The sequence below is a fragment of the Artibeus jamaicensis genome, unplaced genomic scaffold (assembly GCF_021234435.1).
Source record: "Artibeus jamaicensis isolate MK-2021 breed Jamaican fruit bat unplaced genomic scaffold, CSHL_Jam_final contig_464, whole genome shotgun sequence".
Lineage (NCBI taxonomy): Eukaryota > Metazoa > Chordata > Mammalia > Chiroptera > Phyllostomidae > Artibeus > Artibeus jamaicensis.
Window position 1 is genome coordinate 15,259,220 of NW_026521842.1, and position 27,434 is coordinate 15,286,653.

General features: G+C 40.3%; 1 protein-coding gene and 2 long non-coding RNA genes across 3 annotated transcripts in view; all 3 read right to left on the reverse strand.

The window, feature by feature from the left end:
- Positions 1-21,599, reverse strand: part of PMFBP1 (polyamine modulated factor 1 binding protein 1) — a 59,482-nt gene extending 37,883 nt beyond the window's left edge. The window contains exons 1-4 of the mRNA XM_053666669.1: positions 21,573-21,599; positions 18,825-18,896; positions 11,717-11,872; positions 2,037-2,285 (exon numbers count right to left, since the gene is read on the reverse strand). Coding sequence (XP_053522644.1) covers positions 2,037-2,285; positions 11,717-11,872; positions 18,825-18,875 — 456 coding nt within the window. The 5' untranslated portion in view covers positions 18,876-18,896; positions 21,573-21,599. The remainder of the gene's footprint in view (positions 1-2,036; positions 2,286-11,716; positions 11,873-18,824; positions 18,897-21,572) is intronic.
- A 187-nt stretch (positions 21,600-21,786) lies between these two features.
- On the reverse strand, positions 21,787-23,502 carry LOC128627647 (uncharacterized). Its single transcript, XR_008391899.1, has 3 exons — positions 23,386-23,502; positions 22,118-22,323; positions 21,787-21,810 (listed from the first exon to the last, which is right to left on the reverse strand). It is a non-coding gene; the product is annotated as an uncharacterized LOC128627647 (long non-coding RNA).
- A 16-nt stretch (positions 23,503-23,518) lies between these two features.
- Positions 23,519-27,434, reverse strand: part of LOC128627648 (uncharacterized) — a 70,174-nt gene continuing 66,258 nt past the window's right edge. The window contains exon 3 of the long non-coding RNA XR_008391900.1: positions 23,519-23,593. This is a non-coding gene — a long non-coding RNA (uncharacterized LOC128627648). The remainder of the gene's footprint in view (positions 23,594-27,434) is intronic.

Here is a 27,434-nt window from a genome sequence, read left to right on the forward strand (position 1 = left end):
CTCACACAACCAAGTTTAAAGACAACTAAATGTTAGCAACAGAAAACACAGCCAGAACACGGAAAATTGAACTTTTTGGAAGTCCGTTAACAACAAATTCTTCAGCCTGACCGGTAAGGGGCGAAACCAGCGGCTGGTGAAGCGGGATTGCACAGGAGGTCTCGGTCAGCCGGACTCAGGCGTGGAATCCAGACGCGCGGAATCCAGTGACAGGGTTGGACCTAGTGAGCGACTGAGCGAGCCACCAGGCGAGCGACCGCGGCGGAGACAGTGGGGGAGCAGTGCTGCGTATTGACTGTGGTCGCGCATTTGTGCGAGGGTGGACAGGCAAGGGAGTGGGCGGTTGGACTGGGGCCGGGCGGGTCCCCGCGGCAAGCAGCAGGGAGAGTGCCGCCATTTCCCCGCTCTGACCCCACCTCCACATACAGCGTCATAACCCAGCGACTCTGAGTGGCCCGGCCCAGGTGAACCACCTAAGACACTAATCCTCACCCAGCTGTGAGAAACAGCAGAGGGGGTCGCCATTTCCCCGCTCTGGCCACGCCCCCACATACAGCGTCACAACCCAGAGACCTGGGAGTCCAAGGCACTGCTTCTCACACTTAAAGGGCCAGAACAGACCAAAAATGTCGCAAGATCTCAAAGCCCCAGAGCCCATAGATCTAAGCGATGAAGAAATAGCAAAACTCTCAGACGCACAGTTTAAAACACTGGTGATCAGGATCCTCACAGAACTGGTTGATTATACCGACAAAATACACAAATATATGAAGGCGAAACTAATTGAAATGAATGGAATTGCACAGGACACCAATAGCAGTGAAAAGGAAACTGGGACTCAAATCAATGGAGTGGACCAGAAGAAAGCAAATAATGGCCAAACAAAAGAGTCAAGAAGCAAGAATTCAAAGAAATGAGGAGAGTCTTAGGAACCTCCAGGACATCTTTAAACGCTCCAACATCCCAATTATAGGGGTACCAGAAGGGGGAAAGGAACAGCCACCAGTGGAAAACTTATTTGAACAAATAATAAAGGAGAATTTCCCCAATCTGGCAAAGGAAATAGACTTCCAGGAAATCCAGGAAGCTCAGAGAGTCCCAAAGAAGTTGGACCCAAGAAGGAACACACCAAGGCACACCGTCATTACATTAGCCAAGGTTAAAATGAAGGAGAGAATCCTAGAAGCAGCAAGAGCTAAGGGGACAGTCACCTACAAAGGAGTCCCCATCAGACTGTCAGCGGATTTCTCACCAACCCCGGAAGCCCAGGCCAGCCACAGGGCCAAAACGCAACACAAAAAGAGACCTGTACAGGCAAGAAGGGGCTGGAAAGAGGTATTCCAAGTCATGAAATCCAAAGACCTACAACCAAGATTGCTCTATCCAGCAAAACTTTCATTTAGAATGGAAGGACAGATAAAGTGCTTCTCAGATAAGATCAAATTCAAGGAGTTCATCATCACCAAGCCCTTATTATATGAAATGTTAAAGGGACTTATCTAAGAAAAGGAAGTTAAAGGAACATGAACAGTGAAAGGACAACAAACTCACAGTTATTAACAACCACACCTAAAACAAAAGCAAACTAAAAGGACAGCTAGATCAGGAGTGGAAACATAGAAATGAAGATCTCAAGGAGGGTTAGCAACAGGGGAGTGGGAGGAGGAGAAGGGGGGAGAAGGTACAGAAAATAAGTAGCACAGACAGTAGATAGAAAGTAGATGGGGGGGCAAGAATAGCATGGGAAATATAGAATCTAAAGGAATTGAGACACATGGTCATAAACTAAAGGGGGGGTAATGGTGGGGATGGGGGTGTAGGGTGGAGGGGAATGAAGGGGGGAATAGAACAACTGTAACAGCATAATCAATAAAAAAATTTTAAAAAAAGAATTAAAGAGGGAAAGCTGATAAAACCTGCTTGAGATGTTGCAAAGCTCCCCTCTGTAACTCCAATGTTTGCTTCCTAGTAGGCTTGGTCTGATTTCTGTAGGTACATGGGCACATGAGACATTTCCAAAGTATGTCTATCTATACCTCATCTTCTTTCAGTTTGCAGTGATGGTGAAGAAGAACCAGGTCAGAAGTCTGCTTCTCTAGGACAGACTGATACTGCAGGAGGGAACAGTAAGAAGTCTGTAACTCCTCTGTGCGAAACTCCAGTTCTTGTTGAAGGGCCAGCAATTTTTTCTTGAGTTGTTGGAGCTGTCTCAGATGGCACTGTTTACTGGACCCAAACTCCATCTGTGATTCCTCGAATGCTAATGCTTGCTTTTTATTCTGCAACTGAAATCAAATATACAGACAAGGCGTTAGAATACTGCTAAGTATGCATTCATTCTTTAATTTTTTTCATTTGTTCCACCATTTACATTTACTATTCATATCCATCTAACTATTCTTTTATCTTTTCATCTACAGAGCACTTATTAAACATTTCACTTTATTCACAATGAAACATCACTTCATATTTCCACTCTATAAGAAGGATTTAAAAGAAGAAATAAAACCATAGTTTGTTCTGACTATTTAGATCTACCATTCATCTTATTTAGGCAGAAGAAAAGTACACATGAAGGACCTAAAGAATAGTATAAAGATATATGTGATAATATGTTTATGTTTTGTCTTCACCTATAAAGATAACACAACTGACCTGGAAGGTAATGGATTTCTGGTCACGGTTCTTGAACTAATCTCAACTATTAATAATGCCTAGATCAAAGGGTAAACTCCTGGGCAAGCTTTTAAGAAAACAGGTTTCTGGATGGTGGGAAATGGGGGGCAGAGATACTGTTCAGGCCTGTCTCTGTCCCTCCTCCCAATGGAAGATGTAACCTTGCAGATGTTGGGTGAGTGTGTGTATGTGTGTGTGTGTATGTCAGAGAAAGGCAGAGAGAAAGGGAGGGAGGGAGGGAGAGAGGGAGGGAGAGAGAGAGAGAGAGAGAGAGAGAGAGAGAGATCTCCTTGCCAACCCACAATTCCCCTGAAATGCTTCTAGACCCATCCTACACTTTCATTCATTCCTTCAATAAACATATGTTGAACACCTACTTTGCATCAAGTATTTTGCTGGTAGGATATATCCCTGAATTGTTACTCTAGAACAACTGAGATATTTGCACTGATGTATCTATATTTTCTTGCCCAACATGCTTGATGATATATGGAAGAGAGGTGGATGATGAGGATGGCCTGTGGGTAGCCCTTAGCTCCTTTCTCTGCTTGTTGTCATTTTCGTTCTTTAAAACACTATCCAAATCCTGCTCTCCTTCCTATTTTCCCTGCAAAGATGTCTGCATCAACACCATAGACTTTACTGGCATGTCCTTAACGTGGCATTTCACATTCTGCCTTGCAGCGTAGTGATCTTTGTGTATCTCATATGGTAAGTAGATTATAAATTCCTGGAGGGCAGGGGCCATGTCTGCACCTAGAGGGCCTAGATTAGAGATTCATACACAGCTAGGTATTGAAAGGGAGAAGTAACTAACATAGAGAATGAGCATTCACATTGGTTCCCAAGAATTTGAGCATGTAGCCTTGGCTCATTAGTGGAATACTTTCAGACTTAGAAAAAAGTAGCTGTTTTTTTAAAAACAGTTTGATTGAGATATACTTCAGATATCATAAAATTCAACCATTGTAATTGTGCAATTTAATGATTTGTAGCAATATGGAGTTGTATGATCATTATCACAACCCAGTTTTAGAACATTTCCATCACCTCAAAATACCCCCTCATGCCCATTGGTCACTCCTCAGTGAGTATTTCTACCCTCAGCTCTAGGCAACCACTAATCTGCTTTCTGCCTCTATGGATTTACCCTTTCAGACATTTTGTATAAATGCAATTGTATGAAATGTCATCTATTGTGTATGTTTTCTTTTACTTAGTTTAATGTTTTTGAGGTTCATCCAGGTTTTAGCAAGAACCAGTATTCTGTTTTTTGTATTGCTAAATAGTATGAATATACCATGTTTTGTTCATCTGCTCACCAGTGAATGAATATTTGGATTGTTTTGGTTTGGGGCTATTATAAATAATGCTGCTATGAATATTAACATAGTAGCTGTTGTATGGATATTATATTTTTATTAATTTGTTCAGCAAATATTATGGTATACCTACTATATGCTGAGCACTGTACTAGGTAATGGGGATACAGAAGTTTATAAAACATATAGAATTTCTGCCTTTATGTCATTTGCACCTAATGGGAGTAGGGAGGGAGAGAAAGAGAGGGAAAGAAAGAGAGAGGAAGAGAGAATCAAACAAGTAAATTATGTAGTGTATTAAAAGAACAAAGTGCTATGGAAGAGAGTGAAGTAGGGGAGGGAGAGGAGGAATGGCAGGATGAAGAAAACTGTAATTCTGAATTAAGTGTTTTCTTGGAGGACCTCATTGAGAAGGTGACATTTGAGCCAAGACTTGAGGGAGACAGGGAAGGAGCCTGGTGGGAGTCTACAGCAAGAACACTTCAGGGAGAGAAAACAGCAAGTGGTAGGCCTGGAGGTGAGAGGAGCCCAGAGATGTTTGAGGAGTCACTAGTTCTGGCTGAAGCAGAGAGAGTAAAGGGGAGAGTGGTACCAGGTGAAATAAAAGGAAAGGAAGATGAGGTTCTCTAGGGCAACATATACCATTCTAAAGACTTTTAACTTTTCTTTTCAGGGAGATGCAAGACCACTGGAGGATACAGAGTGGAGGAGAATGACCTGATCTCCTTTAGATGTTACAAAGGACATGCTGCTCTGTTGGAAATCAACTCTAGGGAGGCAGAAGCAGGGAAACCAGCCAGAAGGCTACTGCAAGGATGAGAATGAGGAAGATGATGGTACCAAGGTGGAAGAAATGGTTGGATTCTAGATATATTTTGAAAGTAGAGCCCACGAGAATTGCTACCGTGTTAGTTGTGTGATGGTGGGAGATGATGGTCATCCAAGGCAAGATAACTCTAAAGTTTTGGTCTGAGTAATTGGAGAGATGGGATTTTAATGAAATTGATTAAGTAAGAGCTGAGACCCAGAAGAAAATCCTTTCCAGTGACAGTAGATGGGGGCAGCACAGACAAGGGATACTTAGTACAGCTCAGAATCAGAAAGTTTACAGCTGATTGTGTAGGTTCAATCTGATTTACTCTTTCTGGCTCTCCTGGAAGTTTATTTCACCCATAATGCCCCAGACAGAGAAGACAGACAGAAAATATTTGCACACTATAGCTACCTGTGAGTTTAGAGGAATAAAATTTCAAAGACTTGGAGAAATTCCTAGACCTATTTGAGACCTATTAAATTTCTACATATTTATCCTTAGGTATTCAGAAGATTATTTTTCTTAATTCTAAATGAACAGAAAATGACATGCTATGGATTAAGCCTATATATCACTTATATGTGCCAAAGAGCAATATCATAAAGGCATTAATGCATTTCCTATTGCTTCTTTGTCTTCTTTTTAAAAAGTTTTCTTTCTAATGAAGACAGGCATTTTATTAGGTTCTTCTTTGGCTTTTAAACTAAGATCTGGAGAAAATGAGCAAGTTGGAAATGATTTAATGAAAGTCAGATTAATTCTTAGAATGACTATTGAGAGTTAGAGATGATTCTGGAGGCCATCTGGTCCAACTGTGTTTTTCAGATTTCTATCCAAACCTCAACTGTATGTATGTATGTATGTATGTATTATTTTTAGAGAGAGGGGACAGGAGGAAGAGAAGAAGAGAAATATTGATTGACTGCCTCTCACATGCTCCCATCTGGGGACCTGGCTCACAACCCGGGCATGTGCCCCAACCAGCAATCTAGCTGGTGACCTTTTGGTTTGTAGGCTGGTGCTCAGTCCACTGAGTCTTGCCAGCCAGGGCATACCTCAACTGTTTTAAAAGATGGAGAGCACTGGCCACCTGTAGGAATCTGTTCCCATATTTAGTCAACATTTTAGTCTACTTATGGTAAAAAAAAATTATAGCTGTTGCTTCATTTGTGCCTATGTGGCCACTCGATCACAGAAGGAAATTAATTGGCCTGGCATGATTTACTTTTGAAAAGTCACATTGGTTTCCACCCATTACTCTGTGCTTTTCAAGTTGATGCTAACTGATTGATGTTAAGTTCCATATTTTCCCTGATATTGAAGTTAAGCTGACAGGTCTATAATTATCAGGATTGTCCTTTTTCCCTTTTTAAAAAGATGAGCACTTCATTTACCCTTTTTCAATCTACAGGGACTTTCTTTATTCTCTTGAGTTCTTAAAAATAATTGCTAGCAGCTATGTAATAACACCTGCCATTCCTTAAGTACTCTTCGAAGTATGTCATACGGCCCTGCTGATTTGCCCAAAGCGGTCTTTTCAAAATACTTTTTAACCACTTTATTCCTTATTTTAATTTTCAGTAAGCATCTTCTGTCTCAGGCTGGCATTGCTCTGATAACCAGGTCTCTGCTGATATTTTTTCTTCATTTAAGAACTGAAAGTCTCATATTTTTCCTGTCATTGCCGTGAACATCTTTCCCCCTTTTCTGAGGGGTTGAGATATTTCTCTTGTAACTCTGTTTTAACCTCAGATTACTAGGTGGGTTTATCTGTTGTATTTTATACCTTCTACAAATTGCATTTCTTATACTTTCTTGAATGTGTAACTGTATGTTGAGTTACATGCTTTTCTTTCAGATGCATCTTCATGGTTTAGAACTTTTCTCATCAGTGATCTCTGTTTACCAGAGATTCGCTTAAAAATTAACTATTTTGAAATAGTTTTAGATTCCAGAAAATTGCAAAAGGAGTACAGGCAGTTCTCATGTACTCTTTTTAAAAATATTATATTTACTTATTTTTTAGAAAGAGGGAGAGGGAGGGAGAGAGAGAGAGAAACATCAATGAGTGAGAGAAACATTGACTGGCTGCCTCTTGCACGCCCCAGCTGGGAACCTGGCCCACAACCCAGGTTTGTGCCCTGACCTGGAATAAAACTCATGACCATTAGGTTTGTGAGACCATGCCCAACCCACTGAACCACACCAGTCAGGGAAGTTCTCATATATTCTTCATGTGGCTTCCCCTAATGTTAAAATTTTACATAACCACAGTACATTTGTCCAGACTAAGAAATTAACATTGGTAGGTTACCATTACGTAAACTAATACTTTATTTGGATTTTATCAGTTTTTCAATGAATGTGTTTTTTTCTGTTCCAAGATTCAATCTAAGATCCCACATGGCATTAATACTTAATTTATTCACTTACATGTTTTTTTCATTCCCAATGATTCAAAATGATATCTCTGTGATAATTTCATTGGAAGTCTATTAATCTTTACATACTCAACTAATTACTTTTATCTGCAGAAATGAAAGTTCTTACAGAGTTTTATGCTAAAAATAATGTCCTTCTTATACTTCAAAGATGAATTTGACAATCTGAGCCCTACTGAATATCAGGATGTTTCCCCATGCTACCACCAGGGCCAAAGAAGTCTGGGAAATTGTTCAGAGAGACCCTTCCTTTTTCTGGTTTGACCATCACAATATCTCTGTTGTTCTTTTCTCCTTTTGCTTTAATTGGGCCCTCTTTTGATTCCTGGGCAGGGTAGGGACTAGAGTAAAGCAACTGACATGCAATTAACAAGAAAGCTCTCAGTCTCAAAATTGAACAAATGAAGGGATGGCACCTGAGAATGAATGCCCTTTAACTTTTACACCTAGGCACGTCACTTGCTTTCCCTTAGTTCCAGCTCTGTTCCTGGGTTTTAGAACACAGTGTATTCTTGATTTACAAGGTCATGTCATTTTCTTTTCTCATCACCCACTCCTTTCCTGCTGCTCCTTTAGTTACACACAACATCTGATACAATATTTTAATTGTCTAGTATAAGTGTGGTCCTGAACTCTGACCTCCTGCTTATTTCCCCAGCTCCTTGTTAGATACCAGTCGATATTTCAGAAAGTCTTGAGTTTCCCCTTTGTTCCCATATTACACTTCCTTATGGGAGGCAGATCTTGCAGGGATTTTCTGAATGGATGAGTATAAGTCTACATCTAATTGTATATTTGTATGCAGAGTCTGCAATTTAAATTCTGCACTAAGTGCTAGGAAAAAAAGAGCCTGTTTTAAAGCTTGTTTCAAGCTGTTAGACCTTCTGGGCAATTAGAATAATAAAATGTGACTTAATATCTTTCTCCTTCCAAGTTGCCAGGTATTTATAAGCCACATGGCTTTCCCTGACTTGGGGAATAAATAAACTTGTGACAGCAATGGTGAAAATATTCTAAAACATTAATATTTAGAAAGAAGTAAATTATGGTAATAGCCTTCCTGAGATCCATTTAAAAAACCAATGGATTTCTCTATATTTGTTGTGACTTACTGGAGAAAGGACAGCAGTGCTCAGTAAGATAAGGTAGAATTGCTTTGTTTGTAGCATTTTTAGGGCATTACAGAGAAACAATCTGTGGTTTCTACAGGGAAGTGGTAAGTCCTGGGAGAACTCTAACACACACAATGAAGAGAGCCCAGATCCTTGACCACAAATGTTGAAGAAGATGGTGGTTGCTTACACAGCATCTAAGAAGCTAACTTGGGGGTCCAGCAATAGGTCTGTGCAACCAGTACGTGCTTTATGGTTGCCAAGAACTCAAATCCCTAAACGGAAATGAAGGCTGAAAAGTAAGGAATTCTTGGAAACCCAAAGTATTGAGAGAGCTTTGGGAAAATATTTTCCAGCTGGCCTACTAGCTTTTGTGGATAAATTTAGAGACTGGTTTAAGGACTTAGTGCCAGAGTTTCTAAAGAGAGAAAACCTCAGGCTGAAGTGAGGTTGCCTCAGCTGATGAACTGCTTAGGTAACAGATAAGTGTTAGTTCAAAATCACAGTCTCAATAAAGATGACCAGGCCAGGAGGTCTTTCTGTTCACATATGTGTAGGACAAGTGTTACTGGGTATCTTGGCTTGAGTACTACTGGAAGCAAGCCCTGTGACAAGGAACTGAGTATCAAGTAGTAGTTTAGGTGGTCAGTGATCTTTGGAAACTCAGGTAGTGAAACAGGACGATAAGACAAAGAAGGGAAGGGAGCTGTGAAAGGGTGTGTTGTCAAGCTAGTTACCACTGTGGGCATCTGGCATTGAGTGCCATTGAGAAACTTGGGAACACAGCAAAGAGCATGCCGGGAATTACCTCTAACTGAGGGGTAAGGGAGATAGGTTATTTAATTCACCAATTCTCCATCAGTCATTGATTGGGGACTGCTTCTAGAGGCATTAACTCTTCTGCATTTCAGCTCATCCTATGATTGGATTCTTGCATCAAGAAGAAAAGCTGCAGGCAGAGAGCTACAGGTGTAGCAATGAAGAGCACCTGATAAAAATACCAATGATGTATTTCACAGAACTAGAATAATCCAAAAATGTATATGGAACCACAAAATAGCCATAGCAATCTTTTTAAAAAAATATTTTTATTTTATTTATTTATCTTTAGAGGAGAAGGGAAGGAGAGAGGGAGAGAAATATCGATGTATGGTTGCCTCTCATGTGTCCCCTGCTGGGAACTGGCCTGCAACCCAGGCATATGCCCTGAGTGGGAATTGAACCATGATACTCTGGTTCTCAGGCCTGCGCTCAATCCACTGAGCTACAGCAGCCAGGGCCAGCTATAGCAATCTTGAGCAAGAGAACAAAGTTGGAGGAATAATGTTATCTGACTTCAAACTATACTGCAAGGCCATAGTAATCAAAACAGTATGAGCTGGCATAAAAGTAGACATATAGATCAATAGTACAGAAAAGAGAGCCTAGATATAAACCCACACCTATATAGTTAATTAATATTTGACAAAAAAGGTAAGAACACACAATGGGGTAAAGAGAGTCCATTCAACAAATGGTGTTGGGAAAATTGGATACATGCAAAACAAAAAACAAAAGAAGAAATAAGACCACCTTCTTATACCACGTACAAGAATAAACTCAAACTGGAGTAAAGACTTAAATATAAGACTCAAAACCATAAAAATTCTGTAAGAAAACATACATAGTAAAATCTCAGACATTTTTTCCCCTAAGTATCTGCTCAGGCAAGGGAAACAAAAGAAAAAAAAACAAATGGGGCTACATCAGATTAAAAGAATTTTGTACAAGCAAAGAAAACTATCAACAAAATGAAAAGGGAACCCATTGAATGGGAGAACATATTCATCAATGATACATCTGATAAGTGGTTAATATCCAAATAAAGAACTCATACAATGAAACTCCAAAAAAAAACCCCACCCCACAAACAATCCAATTAAAAAGTGGGCAAGTGATCTGAATGACACTTCTCCAAAGAGGACATACGGATGCCCAATGGACATATGAAAAGATGCTCAATGTCACTAATTGTCAGAGAAATGCAACTTGAAACCACAATGAGATATCACCTCACACCTATCAGAATAACTATCATCAATAAATCAACGATCAGCAAGTATCGGTGAGAATGTGGAATAAAGGGAATTGTTGTGCACTGTTGGTGGAAATGCAGATTGATGCAGTTATTATGGAAACCTAATGCATGGAAGTGCCTCAAAACATTAAAAATGAAACTGCCTTATGACCCAGAGATTCCACTTCTGGGCATATATCCAAAGAAACCCAAAACACTAATTCGAAAGAATATATGCACTCTTACGTTCATTGCAGCATTATTTATAATAGCCAAGATTTGGAAGCAGCCCCAGTATCCATCAATGGATGAGTGGATAAAAAAGCTGTGATACATATGTACAATGGAATACTACTCTGCCATAAAAAGAAAGAAATTTTAACTATTTGTGACAGCATGCATGGACCTAGAAGGTATTTTGATAAGTGAAGTCAGTCAAACAGAAAAAGACAAATACCATATGATTTCACTTATGAGTGGAATCTGAAGAGCAATATGAACAAACAAAACAGAAACAAACTCATAGATGCAGAGAACAAACTGACGGCTGTCAGGGGGAAGGTGGATTGGGGGAACTGGGTGAAAAAGGTGAAGGGATTGAGAAGTACAGATTGGTAGTTATAAAATAGTCACAGGGATGTAAAGCACAGCATAAGAAATATAGTAATAACGATTGTAATAACTATTATTATATATGTACTAACTGTTTAAGTTGCCAGGTGGGTACTGGAAATAGCCGGGGGAATACTTTGTAAAATATGTGACTGTCTAACCACTATGCTGTATACCTGAAACCAATACAAAATAATATTAAATGTAACAAAATGACCAAACTATTTCTTTGGCAAAAAAAAAAAAAAAAACCAAACACCTGCTGCACTGATAAGCAGGGACTCCTCTGAGCAGGTGGAAGGATTGTTATTTTTTGTTAATTTAGAAGTTTAAGATGCATTTGAAGATGCTGTTCTTCTTATAAAACAAACTGTAATTTGCTCTTGCAGGGCAATGGCCACAGGTGGTGCAAATGCACAGGTGTGAAAGGCCAGATAAGGACGAGACAGAGCCTCAGATACACAGGATCTTGGAGACAGCTAGACTGAAAAGTCCTGAGGGCAGGATGGGTGTGCGTGTGTGTGTTGTGTGTGTATGAGAGAGATAGGGGGGATGTGTTTAATTCTTTCATTGCTTGCTCAGTAAATGCTCTTGTGGAAGAACTTTCTATTATTGTTCCTGTCAACAGAAGCAGAGTGGAAGTCACGAGAGGAGAGGTGGGTAGGAGCTGCTGGAACACTTACATGGCTGCTGTTCATCACTGCCTCCTCCACACAGAGTTGATTCTCCTGCAAGGTCTTCCCCTGTCTCTTGCAAACATCATGTAGACTCTTGATGTCAGCTTGCAGGCTCAAGAGCTTGCTGTTCAGGCTGCTCACTTCTCTGTCTCTTTCCCCTCCCTATGCATTCAGAAAAACAGAAGCATCAATTATAAACCATCAAGAAAGTGCTTACTTTAATTCACTTAACTGGTTGACAGAGACTTTAAATTTGCTGAAAATTTGTCCATCTTCCCTCTACAGTTATTACTCATTCTGTGTAGCATTTACATATTCTCCACTTTCAAGGTGTCTGAGTGCTCTGTATTATTCAGACAATTACTTATTTAATTAATCTTTGCCCACTGATGTAGGTGCATCACAGACATTTCCCCCGTTTTTCAAGAGGAAGCCAGTGCCTAGAATAATTCCAGGCACCTCGTAGATTGTCTATAAATATTAATGGTTCTGCCACTGATAAAATTAACATACTGAGATGTCAGATGAACTTGTCAAGACTAGGGAATCAGTGATGGAGTTGATGTGGATTCTGAAGTCTCTTAACTATTGCTTCTACCCACTAAACTAAAAGACCTCCCTCACCTGCAAATCTAGTGCTTTTTCTTTGGAGACATACCAATGAGAATAAAAGTAAAATCCCTTGGCTGATTATATAAGATCATTGCCTTTGAATATGAGTGAAAAAGATTAGTTAATTATTGCTAGGTCAGAATGGAAATTAGTGATCAAGATCATTAGTAGAGAGTGCGAAGCATAGCGACTTTGGTGGGGTTGGGGTGTGGAGCTGTGGTAAGGGGGGGTGCTCCATTACCCTAGGGTGCCCCCTTTGACTCCCAGTGTTGTGGGTGGCTGCCATTAGTGTGAAAAGAAATTAGGAAGTAGCCCTCTGTGAACCTGTCCAGTGCTTTAGTCCTAACACACTGTTTATAACACTCATGAGGACAGGTACTATCTACCACCTCTGAGTTTCAGATGTTGAGACTGATGCTGATGCTTTTATGGTAGGTACCTGTCTTATGTTAGATTACTCAGGACAGGCTCTAAGGTGAGGATTCACGGCACCTATGAAAGAAACACTCCCAAAAGTAATTAGGAAGGAAGTGGGGGAAACAGGATAGGGAAGGGGAAAAAACCAAGTAAGGGCAGGATTTCAGACACAGTCCTGCAGGCAGTGGCTTTAGCCTGACCCCACGAGGAAATCTGGAGTGTAAGTTACACCTCAAAGTCTGTCCTGATTAGATGCACTGAAAGCTGGGCTGTCAGACTTGCCATCAGCCAGTCAATGGCTAAGTGCAGCTGCATGGGAGGTAAGCAGCCAAGGACTTCCAGCTTTCTGCTCTTGTGGGCAAAGTGACCCCAACAGCCTAAGGACCATTCTTCTAAGAGAGTTGTAGGTATAAAGGTACACAAGCCATGGGTGCAAAGAAATGGAAAGTGATCCAAGCAACAAGGTCCCATAGCTAGTTAGCAGCAGGATGAGCAGGTCTGCTGTCCTGACCATGTAGCCAGTGCTGTCACCATAGCCCACTGACTGCTCTGGCTTCCTAAATATATGAGCTATACAACATACATCCCTAGTGGAGGAGACCTGATATGGACATCATAAATCAAGCCTTACTGGACAGGTCAGTTTAAGAGACCTCTGCTCATGGCTAAGGGGGGCCAGAGAATCATCAGGAGAATCGGACACTACAATGTCAGAGTATGCGGAATTCAGAAGGTTTCCCAGAAGTGCTGCTGTCTCAGCTGATTTATTTCTTCATTTCCATTTAGTACCTGGACTTTTTTTTTCCACTTTACAGTTTAATTAGGTTAACGGCATGGCTCTGTCATTAAAAGTATTTCATTATCTCAAAACTCTCTCTCTTCCTCCCCCTCCCTTGTTCCTCACTTTCAGAAAAATAACATTGGATGTCAAACTGCCCCAAGCATGTAATTACCATTAAGACAATTACCAGGGACTCACTTAAGAGAATATGTTTAGAGCAGCTAAAAAAAAAAAAGTAGAGTACAGACACTTTTCTAACTGGGAAACAAAATCCTTGCCCAGCAAGAAGCAGCAGTTTGGTTCCAGTGCTTTAAATCCCTTTTGTAACGGCTGCCACAGTGAGAATAGGATACAGAGGCTCATCTGGGAGTGAGATCCTAGGGATCCTCTCTCCTCCTGCTCCACAACTGTCTTTCTTTGGCATCTATGAACAGATTAGGTGACAAGAGAATGCCTGCTCTATGGAAATGCCAAATGCCCTGTACTCTTGCACTGATGCTAAATATATACATCTCAAACTTAAGATGAGGATCAGGTCACCAGATTGTTCCAGGAAGTCCGCCACACTGTGGACTCAACAGTGAGGTACGAATGCTGTACAACTTGAACCTCTCTGAGTTAAAAGTTAAATGCCCTCTCTCTTTCAGGACAAGAAAAAAAAATCCCCTTTTCCCCCAGTTTTGGATGTCCTCTGGGCTGAAGACCTGCTAGCCCCTTTTTGTTGCACGACCAGGACTTCAGAATTAGATCTTTAATGTAGATGATCTCATCTAATTTGGACATTAGCATGGACTCAAAGTCTCTGAGGCAATTTCTTTGTCTATAACACATGAGTTTTGAAATAAATAATCTTTCTATGAGGATTCCCTGAAACAGTTGAATAACAAATGTGTTTTGCTGGATGTTAAATGAAATTTATTTTTGAAATCAAAATTTAACCATTCACTGCTAAAGGCCAAATCTTACAGGGGTTTTTATTCATCAGAAGAGGAGTGGAAATGCAGGGAGAGCAATAAAATGATTTCCTTGAATCACGTATTACTTTTTATTGTAGGAAATTGTAAGAAGAGATGGTGCTCACCTCAGACTCTAGAAAGGCAAATGTTTCTGAGGTTCCAGTAAACCTAATTTCTTGCTAATATTTTGCACAGAGGTCACTATACACTATTTCTAATCCTATCTACTGTTTGAAGGCTAAATTCCAGGCAGATGCCTTTTGAGTATCAATGTGTCATAAGAATTGATTTAATCTGACATTTCATCAATCAAAGCTCTGTAACCAGTACTAGGCATGAGATGAACTAAGAGTCATAATGCTGACCCTCAGGCACCATCTGATCATGTCCTAAACCTGAAGTCATTAATGATGGCTGAAATCACAAGCCTGTGATGCTAGGTTAGTCTTCACTTACATAAGCCAAGTGCTTAGATTCCCAGCTTTGCTTAGATGAGGTTGGAACCTGGTCACTTAGCTTGACTGCATGTGATATCATCTAACCACAGGCAAAATGGTGAGTGCTGATACTGCAGGTGTTACCAAACTCATGATAGTTATTGGAAAATAGGTTATATACTGAAGCAAATTTTCTGTATTGATTAAATGGATCTTTTTTGAAAGAGCATGTCTTCTTGAACATATATTTCAAAAGATGGGAAGAAATTTTGCTCTAGGTTCAAAGTACTGACATATAGTCTCATGTTCTTTTGGGGATATGATGATGTTAAACTGAAGCTTGTGATTCAGTAGCACTCTCAAATCCCAAGAGCATTACGAAGATTTAAGATGACAGCATTCCCAAGGCATTTGGCCCTTGAATAAACAAGAAAGCTTGGGTGGAAGTTTCCAGAGTAATTTTGGTGTCAACGAACACCATTTGGGAAATTATCTTCTTTGAGAATAATAACAAATTTTCAACAATGAAAAGCCACTTTAACCACCACTGCCATTCAACATATATAAGTTTATAGTGAGAGTTATGTTTTAAAAAGTAGGTGACTTTAAAAGTTAACATTGCTTCAGGAATTTTTAAATTTTGCATGTGTAATGATAGAGTTTACAGTTACCCACAGTAGTTTTAAACACTGTTAGTGATATTACTACTAACTTTTCCATCTATAGGGATATTGAGTTTTTGATAACTTATGATGGGAGTTAACGGGTATTATAAAAGGCTTTTTGTCTGTGAGCAAAAAATTTCAAACCAGTTACATTCATATAATGAAGAATGAGTATATCTTGTATTCTATTGCATTCTAAATTCTTTAAAAATAGGTACACTATATAAAGTATGTGGTTTAGGATATACATGGCATGTGGCAGAGGTCAGCCACCTATGGAATATGGACAATTTTTATTGGCACTTGGGTAGTTGCCACATACTTTTCTCCATCATATCCTTGGAGAGTAATTATTTCACTAGAAAATAAGCTCCAGGACTTCCAGCCAAGATGGAGGCATAGGTAGATACACTATGCCTCCTTGCACAACCAAAGGGCAACAACAAATTTAAAAACAAAATATAACCAGAACTGCCAGAAAATCAAACTGTATGGAAATCCAGCAACCAAGGAGTTAAAGAAGAAACATTCATCCAGACCAGTAGGAAGGGTGGAGATAGGCAGCCAGGGCAGAGAGGACTCACGGCAAGGCAGTGGCTGGCAGACTGGGCAGTTCCACATTTGTGTGTGGATAAACCAGGAAGAATAAATAGGGAGTGAGGCAGACCACACAACCCAGGGTTCCAGTGTAGGGAAATAAAGCCTCAAAACCTCTGACTGAAAACACCCGTGGGGTTTGTGGTGGCAGAGAAACTCCCAGACTCATAGGAGAGTTCATTGGAGAGACCCACAGGGTCCTAGAATGTACACAAGCCCACCCACCTGAAAACTAGCACCAGAAGGGCCCGATTTGCTTGTGGGTAACAGGAGAAGTGCTACCAACCAACACCATAATTTGCTTGTGGGTTTCAGGGGAAGTGACTGAAAGCTGTCAGAGAGCAGAGAAAGTGGCATTGTTCCCTCTCAGACCCCTCTCCTGAATACAGCATCACAACGCAGGGAGGTGAGTTGCCCTGCCCTGATGAATACCTAAGGCTCCGCCCCATACAAGGCCCTGCCCTTACCGTCATGTGGAGCGTGGCCCAAATGAAAGAACAGATCAAAGCTCCAAAAACAGAACTAAGGGATGAAACGATAGCCAAGGGATGAAAAGATGCAGAGTTCAAAACACGGTAAGCAGGATGCTCACAGAAATGGTTGAATATGGTCGCAAAATAGAAAAGTGAAGGCTATGCAAAGTGAAATAAAGAAAAATATACAGGAAACCAATAGTGAATGGGAGGAAATGGGCTCAAATCAATGGTTTGGACCAGAAGGAATAAATAAACATTCAACCAGAATAGAATGAAGAATTCAAAAAAATGAAGAGACGCTTAGGAACCTCTGTTTAAATGTTCCAACATCTGAATCATAGGGTGGCCAGAAGGAGAAGAGGAAGAGCAAGAAATTGAAAACTTTTTTGAAAAAATAGTGGAGAAATTCCCCAATCTGGAAAAGGAAATAGACTTCCAGGAAGCCCAAGAAACTCAGAGTCCCCAAGATGTTGGACTCAAGGAAGCACACACCAAGGCACATCATTATTAAGTTGCCCAAGATTAAAGATAAGGAGAGAATCTGCAAAGCAGCAAGAGAAAAGGAGACAGTTACTTACAAAGGGGCTCCCATAAGACTATCAGCTGACTTCTCAAAAGACGCCTTACAGGCAAGAAGGGGCTGGAAAGAAGTATCTGAAGTCATGAAAGGCAAGGACAGATATCCAAGATGACTACCCAGCAAAGCTTTCATTTAGAATGGAAGGGCAGATAAAGGGCTTCCCAGATAAGGTCAAGTTGAAGGAGTTCACTAACACCAAGCCCTTATTATAGGAAATGTTGAGGGGACTTATCTAAGAATAAGATCAATAATATGAACAGTAAGATGACAACAAACTCTACAACTGTCAAACTGAACCTAAAAAACAAAAACAAACTAAGCAAACAGCTGGCACAGGAACACATTCACAGAAACAGATCACATGGAGGATTAGCAGAGTGGGGAAGTGGGAGAAGAGGGGAACAGGTACAGGTAATAATCATAAATGGTAGGTACAAAATAGACCGGGGAAGTTAAGAATAGTATAGGAGATGGAGGAGCCCAAGAACTCATATGTATGACCCATGGACATGAACTCAGGGAGGGGAATATGGGTGGGTGGGAGGGAGGGAGAAGAGCAGAGGGGAATGAAGTGGGATGGAAATGGGATAACTGTAAAAGGATAATCAATAAACTATATTTTAAAAAAAGAATAAAAAGAACGTAAGCTCCATGAAAACAGGAGTCTTTGTTTTGTTCAGTGCTTTGTCCCCTTCCCCTCGAACATTACCTGTCATATTGAAGGGGCTCCATAGATATCAACTGAAAGAATGAATATCCTTCTAGCAAATGCATACCAGATCCTTTCTCCCTGCAAAACTCTCAGCAAATCCTGTATGGGTCTCTCTAGTAATCCATCAGGAAAGGAGCTGAAACACTTCTCTTAAAAAATATTTTATTTATTTATTTTTAGAAAGAGGGGAAGGGAAGGAGAAAGAGTGGAAGAGAAACATCAATGTGTGGTTGCCTCTCATGTGTCTTCCACTGGGGACCCAGCCTGCAACTTAGGCATGTGCCCTGACTGGGAATTGAACCGGTGACTATTTGCTTCACAGGCCTGCGTGAAACAAGAAGCTGCTCACCTCTTGGTAGGAGGTCTGTTAAAAAGCATATGTCATTTGGGACAACCCTATGCTAATCAAAACATATCTCTCAAATCCTTTCTGGAACAAGTCAGGGAATACATAAACACAGTTTGACCAAAATATTAGACTAATCAAAACACTCCACTTCCCTAACATTGCAGATAAAGAATGTTGGCAACAATAGTTAGTGTCTGTAAGTGATTTCTCTGTGCCAAGCAGTAGTGTTTTATATGCAGTATTTTATTGAATCCTCATAGCAAGCCTTTGAAACAGGTGCTCATTTTTCCTATCTTTTAGGTAAGGCAAAGGAAGCTCTGAGAGAGTGTGCAACATGCTCAGTATTAAAACTGCATGTGTGGATTCAGACCCACTTTGCTCAAGTGTGGACTCTTAAATCCTGTGCCCTGCTGCCCACCTATGTCTGTGATATTTTTGGATGCTTATTACTGAAATTTTGAGTCATGAACCTTGAAAAGAAGTGCCTTGTAACAAAGATTCAACTCTGTGTTTGTAGAGGAGTTAGCCTTACCTCATCTTTCATTTCCTTGGCACCTCTCATTTCTCCTTTAAGCTTTAGCATTTTCTGAGCTTCGTTATAAACCTGGAAAAGTATAAAAATTTAAGATGGAAAAAGTATAAATGAGTTCAGCCCTTTAAAGGTTTTCCCATCTGGATGTGTGTTCTCAGCAGGGAGTTCAGAAAAATTTCCCCAATTGTTAGCAATACTTACTTGCCTACCTGTTTGTGTTTCCAAAAGTGTTAAAACCTTCACCAGGAGGAAGACGACCATGGTTTTACATCTTTCCCCTCTGCTAAACACCACCCCCCTAAAAAACACAACAAAAAACATCCCACCGCTAAATAGTTTCTAAATTCATCCTTCTTGGAAAGCAAAAGGTCTGAAATAATCTTACTTTCTAGATTTCTAAGTGTTCTATGGCTCAAACATAATTAACATTATGCACTAATTATGAGCCAGATGGAATATGCACAGCCCAACTTTATTTTAGTGATAACCCTGGGAGGTAGATACTATTACTATTTCTATTTTATGGAAGGAGAAATTGAAGCCCAGAGAGGCAAAGTGACTTACTCAAAGTCACACAAGCTTCCTTACTGCTCTACAAGGAGCTTCCACTAGTTTATAACTATTAATTTGGAAATATCTGATGATGTGATTTAAGCATCAAGTTATTGTAATGTTGGTGCTTGTAAAGTTAGGAAACATAATGTGTTGTGAATATCCAGATAAAAAGCCTCAAAGCCAAAGATTTTTGCATATGTATGTGTGTAAGTACAGGATGATGTATTTGAGGTCATAATGCATTGAGCTTAATAAAATAATCTAATTCATTATGTTTTTAACTCCAAGACTAGAGGAAATTTCCACCAGGCACTTACCTGCAGAATAGTTCCAAGATTGAGAAGCTATCAAAATACTTATTCTGTGTAATGAACCACATCCCCCACCCCTAATGTAAGCCAAGAGGAAGAAAGAATGCTGGTGAGACATAGAATTTGGAATGTTTTATGGGGGTGTATTCTGATGTGCTGCATTGTTTATCCTCTTAAATCTTCAAGCACCCAGATGCATCATGGGAATGGTGATGTAGCTTTGGCTTACCCAGCAGGGAGAGGCTAGTGATGCTACGAATCTCAGTGGCTTATAACTATGAAGGTTTATTTTTCACTCATTCTACATGTCCTTTATGAGTCAGCTGGGGCTCTGCTCTTCATTATCCTCATCTGGTAGAACCTTTATCATTTAGTATGTTGCTTGTTTCCATGGAAACAGAAAGGGAACTTGGTGAATAACATACAGGTTCTTAAAGCGGAAGTGACACATTTCACTTCTGCTCCCATTTCACTGGCCAAAACAAGTCACATGGTCATGCCTAACTTCTTTCTTGATTCCCCAAAGGAACTATTGATGAACATCACAAATGACTTCCATGCTAGGTATCTTAGCTGGCTGGGCTGCTATCACAGCCTGGGTAGCTTAACAACAACAGAATTTTTTTTTCTCATAGTTCTGGAGGCTGAGAAGTCCAAAATCAAGCCACTCGCAGAATTGGTGTCTCGTGAAGACCCACTTCTGTAATGGCTATTTTTTTTCTTCTGTTACTTCACATGATGGTAGGTACAAGGGAGCTTGGTGAGGTTTGTTTTATAAGGGCACTAATCTCATTCATGAGGGATCCACTCTCATGACCTAATCACTTCCCAAAGGCTTCATGTCCTAATACCATCACCTTGGGGGTTAATATTTCAACACATGAATTTTGGGGGACACAAACATTTGAACTACAGCACTAGGCAATGAGATGAAAAATAGTGTGGCATAAAAGAACACTAAACAGGGCTCTAGGCCACCAAGTTTCTAAACCTGGTTTAGCACCTAATTAAAAAAGTGGCTTTTGGAAAGGTATTGATCTCTGTGAGCCTTTGCCTCTGCCTCTGCCAACTGGGGGATTGTAGAAAATGACTGTTACATCTTTCCTAGCCCTAAGGTTTACTGACTCAATGTTCTACCTTGACAGACATCTTTCTTACTAAAGGTCCAGGCCAAGCATCACATTAAATTGGAATAAGACAATATATCCTTGGTGAGGTGATGCTGGGCTATAGAGTCTGACAACCTGGGTTGAAGTCCTGGCCCCATTTCTTTCTTGGCATGTAAGTTTGACCATTCTTGTTGACCTGCCTGAACACCACCTGCTCATCTGTAAAATAGGGGGTGATAATTGTACCCATGTCATAGGCAGACCCACTGGATAGTCAGGAGATACTTCTTAGGTCAAATACAGTCTTGTCTCAAAGACAGAAGATGATTGTCCAGACTGTGACTGTTTCATCTACTATGGAGTTACACAATGATAGCTGCAAGGGCCAGGAGCACTTGGAAAGGAAAGTGGAAGGCACCAGCTCTTCTATTTGCATGGAAATATATTGGACTTCACTAAGGAAAATTAAGTCAGAGGGAAAAGAGAGAGCTGAATTGTGTTCCATGAAAGAGACATAGGAATCCTGTGAGTCATTACGAACAGCAGTGGGCAATTTGGAAGTGCTTATGATGAAAAAAATGGAAGGGTTATATGATAAATTTTCGAAGCATTTGACAGTAATGTTTGCCAGATGGATAAGGAAGAGTGCTTTGAGGAAGCCTCAAGTGCTTTATAAAATGATCATGTGAACCTTCACAGAGGTCTCTGAGGAGTGTGCCTGGACAAATATTTCATAGAGAAGAGAAATGATCATAGAGGGAGGGGCTCCCTACCTGATCTGTGGATATTAATCTCTGGGCCCAGGACTTTAATGTCTTTTTTCTCCTCAAAACCTTAGTCTGTTCAATACGTCTCCTGGGCTGATGTCTCCTGCTTCTTTGTTGAGGCCTTAACTTCCTCATGCCTCTTCTCCATCAGCATCTCTAATTTTACTGCAACTTCCCAGGGAACTGCTTTCTTGCATTCGAGTTCTGCTGTCTGCTTTTCCAGTAGGCCTTCCCTTGGTAACAGCTGTGTCCAGAAAAAAAATTTAGAGAAAACGAAATCTTGGTCAGAGCAACAAGTAATGTTTTGTGCCTCCTGGGTTGACCTCAGTCCACTTCTCACAGCACCTTACAGATTACCAAGAATAACACTGCATCTCACATGAGTGTAGCAGGTACGAACTCAGGTGTGCAAAAAAAAAGTTACTATTTTTCTATTGCTCTTTATTGAGTCCCATTTCCACCAAATGGCAGAAAACAGAATCTTAGCTATTTTCTGAGAAAGCTCCATCATTTTTAGCTTAAAAAGTAAATCAGCTCATGAGCCCCTTCACCTCTTTAAGGCTTTCCAGAATGTAAGTTCTGGGGTCCTATGCTGGATCCTGGCATTAGGGGTGACTCTGGTCCATGGTTATGGTCATGTGTCCCAGCTGAAGTGTGCTAAGATGCCTGTATCCTGGTTAACGGGCCACATATACTGCATATTCCTCATTTGTGGGCTTCGAGTCTGCTGGACCTCTTTTGTCCTCCATGGATGCTCCTATAATGCAGAAAGAGAGACACACACATCAATGACATTGGTCTCAGATCCTTTGTTCTTAGATCTTTCCTACCATCATTCTATGTTTTGCCTGGAAAGGTACTCAATACCTTTCCAGGTATTGAAGTACCTTCTTCTTCCAGAAGAAGGGGATAGAATCCTAAGATCTTGCTTACTTTCCTGCTCCCCAATCCTGGTATTGATTAAAAGTCCCTTCTGCCTCTAAATTGCTAAATCTATCTGAGGTTCTACTGTGTTCCCCACTTTCACCCATGTCTTTGATCTCAGGGTCTAATTCTCTTGCTTATGCTCAAATTCCCCTTTGCTTCCTCTTTCTTAACTCAGGGAGTCTTTGTTTAGTTTTGGGGAGAGAAAGAAAAAAAAGGGTACAAGTGAACAAATTCAATGAAACACAGGTTGAGCAGGCAGGATGGGAAACACATGTTAGTGCTTCATGCACCATCGACCCACATTAGATTACACAAAGGCCGTAATCACAGACTGCTGCCACTGGCTCTCTCCCCAAGGAACTGGTAACTGCCTGGGTATACAGATGGACTACTGGTCTTAGAGCAACGCTGTCTATTCCTTTTCCTTCATGATCTGGAGGGAAGAATATCAAGGATCTATTTTTCTTCTCTAAAGCATTTTTTCTAGGTTTTCATGGGAAGAGATACTATTCAGTTTAAAGTTAAAGCTATCCTTGGGAGTTAATCAACACTAACAAACAAGTTTACCTACACTCAGTCATAAGTCTTTCCTTTACTCTTACTGAATTTTAGATTTTTCTCCATGCTCTACCTCCTACCAATGAAAAAGATGAATTCTAAGTCTTAATTATTGAGATGATGAAAGGATGGTCAGTGTTTCCCCTATTTGAAAAAAATATGTGAGCACCATGAATGAACAGGAATACTTCTTCCTCAATAAATTATTTCTATTCAGAATGAATGGATGGACCCATAGTGAACAGAGGCCTGGCATGAAGAGATTCCGTCTCTTTGAGAATTCAAACCCGGTTTTGGATTATGAGAGAAAAATTCCTAATTATGTAGGGCATACCTACTAGGGGAAGACCATAGGAGGAGATGATGCTGGAGATAGTTTTTCCAGGATCTGGGGATTCAATTCCCAGTCAGGACACATATCTAGGTTGTGAATTCCATCCCCGGTCTGGATGCAAACAATCCCTGGTCTGGGCACGTATGGGATGCAATCAATGAATGCTTCTCCTTCACATCAATGTTTCTCTCTCTTCCTTCCTCTCCCTCTAAAAGCAATGATAAAATGTCATTGAGTGAGGATAAACAAATAGGCAAATAAACAAAGAAACCCCGAGGGTACAGAAGGAACAAGAAAAGGATTTCCAGGACTTTTCAGGCTCACTGTCCCAGGTGAAAATCTCTCTCCATGGCTACCTCCTTTAGTACTTCAGAGGCTTTCAGTTGCCTATTTCAATATCTATAAATTTATCATTTTAGCAAGAGAACCTTGATTTTAATGTTGTTCTCATGTACTCATCCAAAAGACTACTGATCCCAGCCTCTCTTGTAGCTAGATATGGTTACTTTATAAGTTTTGGCCAATGAGATGTAAGAGAAATATTGTAGAAACTTCCAGGGATCTTCTAAAGAGAAGCAATGCACAGTTCTTTGTTCCTTCCTCCTTCCTGACTATTTGGAATGATGATTTAATGGTTGATGCTCCAGCAACCATTTGGAACATGAATAAATACTCATAGAGACAGGAGGAGCCTAGGTCCCTGATGGTGTGGAACCACCATGTCAGTCCTAGACACAGAACAATTTATATCATAAGTCACTGTTATTTTGGATTTTTTTCTGTTCCATGAAGCTGAATCTAATGCAAATGGACAAAGTACCCTTATTTACATTCCTCCCAGAGAGACCTCTTACATGAGGTGCCTCATTTCTAGCACCTTCATCAGTTGCTTCTACTACAGATATCGAAACTCCTGTTTCATTGTGGACGAACTCTTAGACTTCACAGATATTTTTCTCAAATGCTCCTTCCCTTCTTTGACTTGGTTTTCTCTTGTTACATCAGCTCTTTGCTTTCACTTCCTCTTTCTCCACTTGATGCATGGCGTAGGAGAATCCAGGGTGGGGAAGAAAGCAACATCTTTCTACTGCCACCACCAGCATCCCCATGCCATTTAGTACAATTTCCTCTTCTGAAGGATATACTTCATCTCAATTTGGTTGCCATTATGATCGACTGACATGATGAAAACTCTTCCACCTGACTGCTCAATGTCTTTCTAACTTTCTTTTTTTTAAGGGAGATGTCTGTTTTATTCCTGTTCAAAAATCAAACATCTTCAAGACCTAATTCCATGGCCATTTCTGTCATCTTCTCTTAAATTTTGATTTCCAGCATTATAGAAAGTTATAATAAATTTCCAGAAAACTTGGCCATTACTATGTCTCAGGCAATGTTCTAAACATGAAACAACAGAGTTAATCCTCACAGCAACCATGTCAGGTAGGTAACCTCTAACACCTCTACCACATTTTACCAAATATCTTTTAACACAACATAATCTGCCATTATTAAGGTTATTTATGATTTCCTTTGTCTCTCCACAAAGGAAGCAATGGTCTATTCTGGTGAAATAACAAGAACATACAGGCCTTTCTGAAATTCTTTTAAATTTCCAGAAAAGTTACAAAAATAGTATAGAGAGTTCCTATATATACTTTCTCTAGTTTTCCCATTGTTAGCATCTTACATAATGTCATTGTCTTATTACTGATGATAGTAAACTTGGTTGCTTGGTTATGCTGGTGTTTATTGAGTTTATCTTCTGTACAGTTACTATTTTTCCCATTAGCATTAATAAAAAAGTTAATCAAATCTGCTTCTTGAGGTGCCCCTTGATGTATAATTTCTGGTATTATGCAAGAAGACACATTTTTATAATGGATTTTCCTAATTCCTTTCCTTTTCCTCCCTATGTTAGCCTTTTCCACCTTCTCCCAGGTTTCAAAGGGTTCAGTGAATGAATCAAGGCCTTTTGGAGGTAATACAATCAATTGGCATTTGCCTCGGTGCCTGCTCTCCAGCAGGAGAAGGGTTAAATACTTTGGGAAAACTTCATCACTGAACTGCCAGGTCTCTTAGGTTCAGCTCAGCAATCAAACTGCATAACCTAATAGAGCCCCTGGCGCTACGGGAAACGCAAGACACTGATTTATATTTTAATATCAGTAATTTCCACAAGAGCAACATTTCTGAGTGTCATTTTACAATTTCTGTCAAATGCCAGCTCAGTTTTTCTTAATTCTGTTTATTGTGTCTGAATTTGCAATCTCATCCGCAATGCAGATTCTTGGCTCCCAGGGGAAAAGAACATTTTCATTTTTTTGCTGGAATGGGAGGGATGGGGGTGGGACATAAATGAACTTATAAAATCATTGGAAATGTAAACAAAATACTGTTTATTAAGAATGGTTATGAAGTACTTTTAGTTAAAAAAGGCAAGAACAGTACTGAATAAACTTTGCAAAAAATGACAAACAAAACGGGTGTTTGGGATGTAAACTGAATCTTTTCTTCCAGAATGGAGAACTGCTGTGTACACTGCAAAAACTGAGAGGACAGAACCAGTATGGGGAATGCTTGGCCGCATTTATTATAAGATTGTTGCTATTGCCATTAGCACTATAGCAGGTTATAAAGTGCCTTGGTCTCCTTAAGGATCAAAGGTGTATGGCTACATGAATGCCAGATGTTGCCATTAGGAAGAGGGAGCCTGGTTCTCTCCTGTATTCTTTGAACGTCCAATAAAAGTAAGAACAAAGCTGGTGCTGTTGGCACCAAACCACATCTACTCAGTGTGCTTAGGGGTGGGAGTGCTTCCTGAGGCCACTGGCTGCAGATGTTTGCCCTTGCATGCTCAGAGTCATCCACTAGTTCCCTGAGGGCATGAAGCTCACTTGCTGCATTGGTCCTTTCTGGTCAGCCATAAGCTACTTCCTGTAGTAGCTCAACAAAATGCTCATCAAGCCCTGAAATTTGGCTTTGGCTCGAGAGGATCTCGCCTTTGGTTGGTGCGGAAAGCCAGCCAAGAGTCAGAAGCAGGGCCTGTGTAGCCCTGTGAAGCTTCTTGCATGACTACTCAGGGACTTTCTCAAATGTGTGTGTCATTAGCCTTCATAATCCTTCTTTTTTCCAAAGCCACTTGCTATGGTAGGTCATAGTGAGCCCAAAGCCAATTGCTCTGCTTCCGATTGGCATGAAGACCACATGCTTTTCACCAGCATTCTTCAGTTTCATATACTCCAAATCCAATATCATGTCTCATTGCCAAATCTCTGGCAGAAGCCGTGTTGAGTTTCTCAGTGGAGCTATCGACCACATTGACTGAAGCCGCAGTAACGTGTTTCTCCCCGTCCAAAAGGGTAAAAATAACAGGAACAAGTTGTCGGAAATGAAATTTCAATTCATCCACGCCCTTTCTACACTTCTGCTGTGACTCCCAAGCAAGGATCAATAGTGTTTAGACAGCCAAGGAGATTTTTTCCCCTCTTAAAGCACCAGATCAATAGTTAAAAAAAAAAATCCTCCAGCCCTCTGTATGTGTTGTAGTAAATGTGAACAAATCAGAGGCCTTCGGCTAAACGGATTGACTGAAGGCAGCAGCAGTCCAGCGCTCTATAACTAAGAGCACATCAGCTGTGCAAGTGGCAACAAGGGAGGAAAGCCCAGCCCCCGGTGAACTCTGGTGCTCCTGTATGTAGTTCCAATGACAAGGAGACTTCAAAGGGAATTTCTGTCCCCAATATGAAGGGAAGAAATGAAAAGATTCCTGTGTGTTGCAGCATGGGGGTGTGACTTTTAAAAAAATTAGAAATAGGACCATTCATGAAAGTGTATTTTATCAGAAGAGAGTTTGGGCCATGGGGTATGCCGCATTTCCTGTCCCTTTGGTTTTTGCTTTTTAGTTTTAATTTTTTTTTAAATTAAAGTTCTTGGCTACTTTTGGATTTTTCTTTCTTTTTTTAAAAGGTTTTATTTATTTATCTTTAGAAAGGAAGGGAAGGAGAGAAGGAGAGAAACATCAATGTGTGGTTGCCTCTCATAAGTCC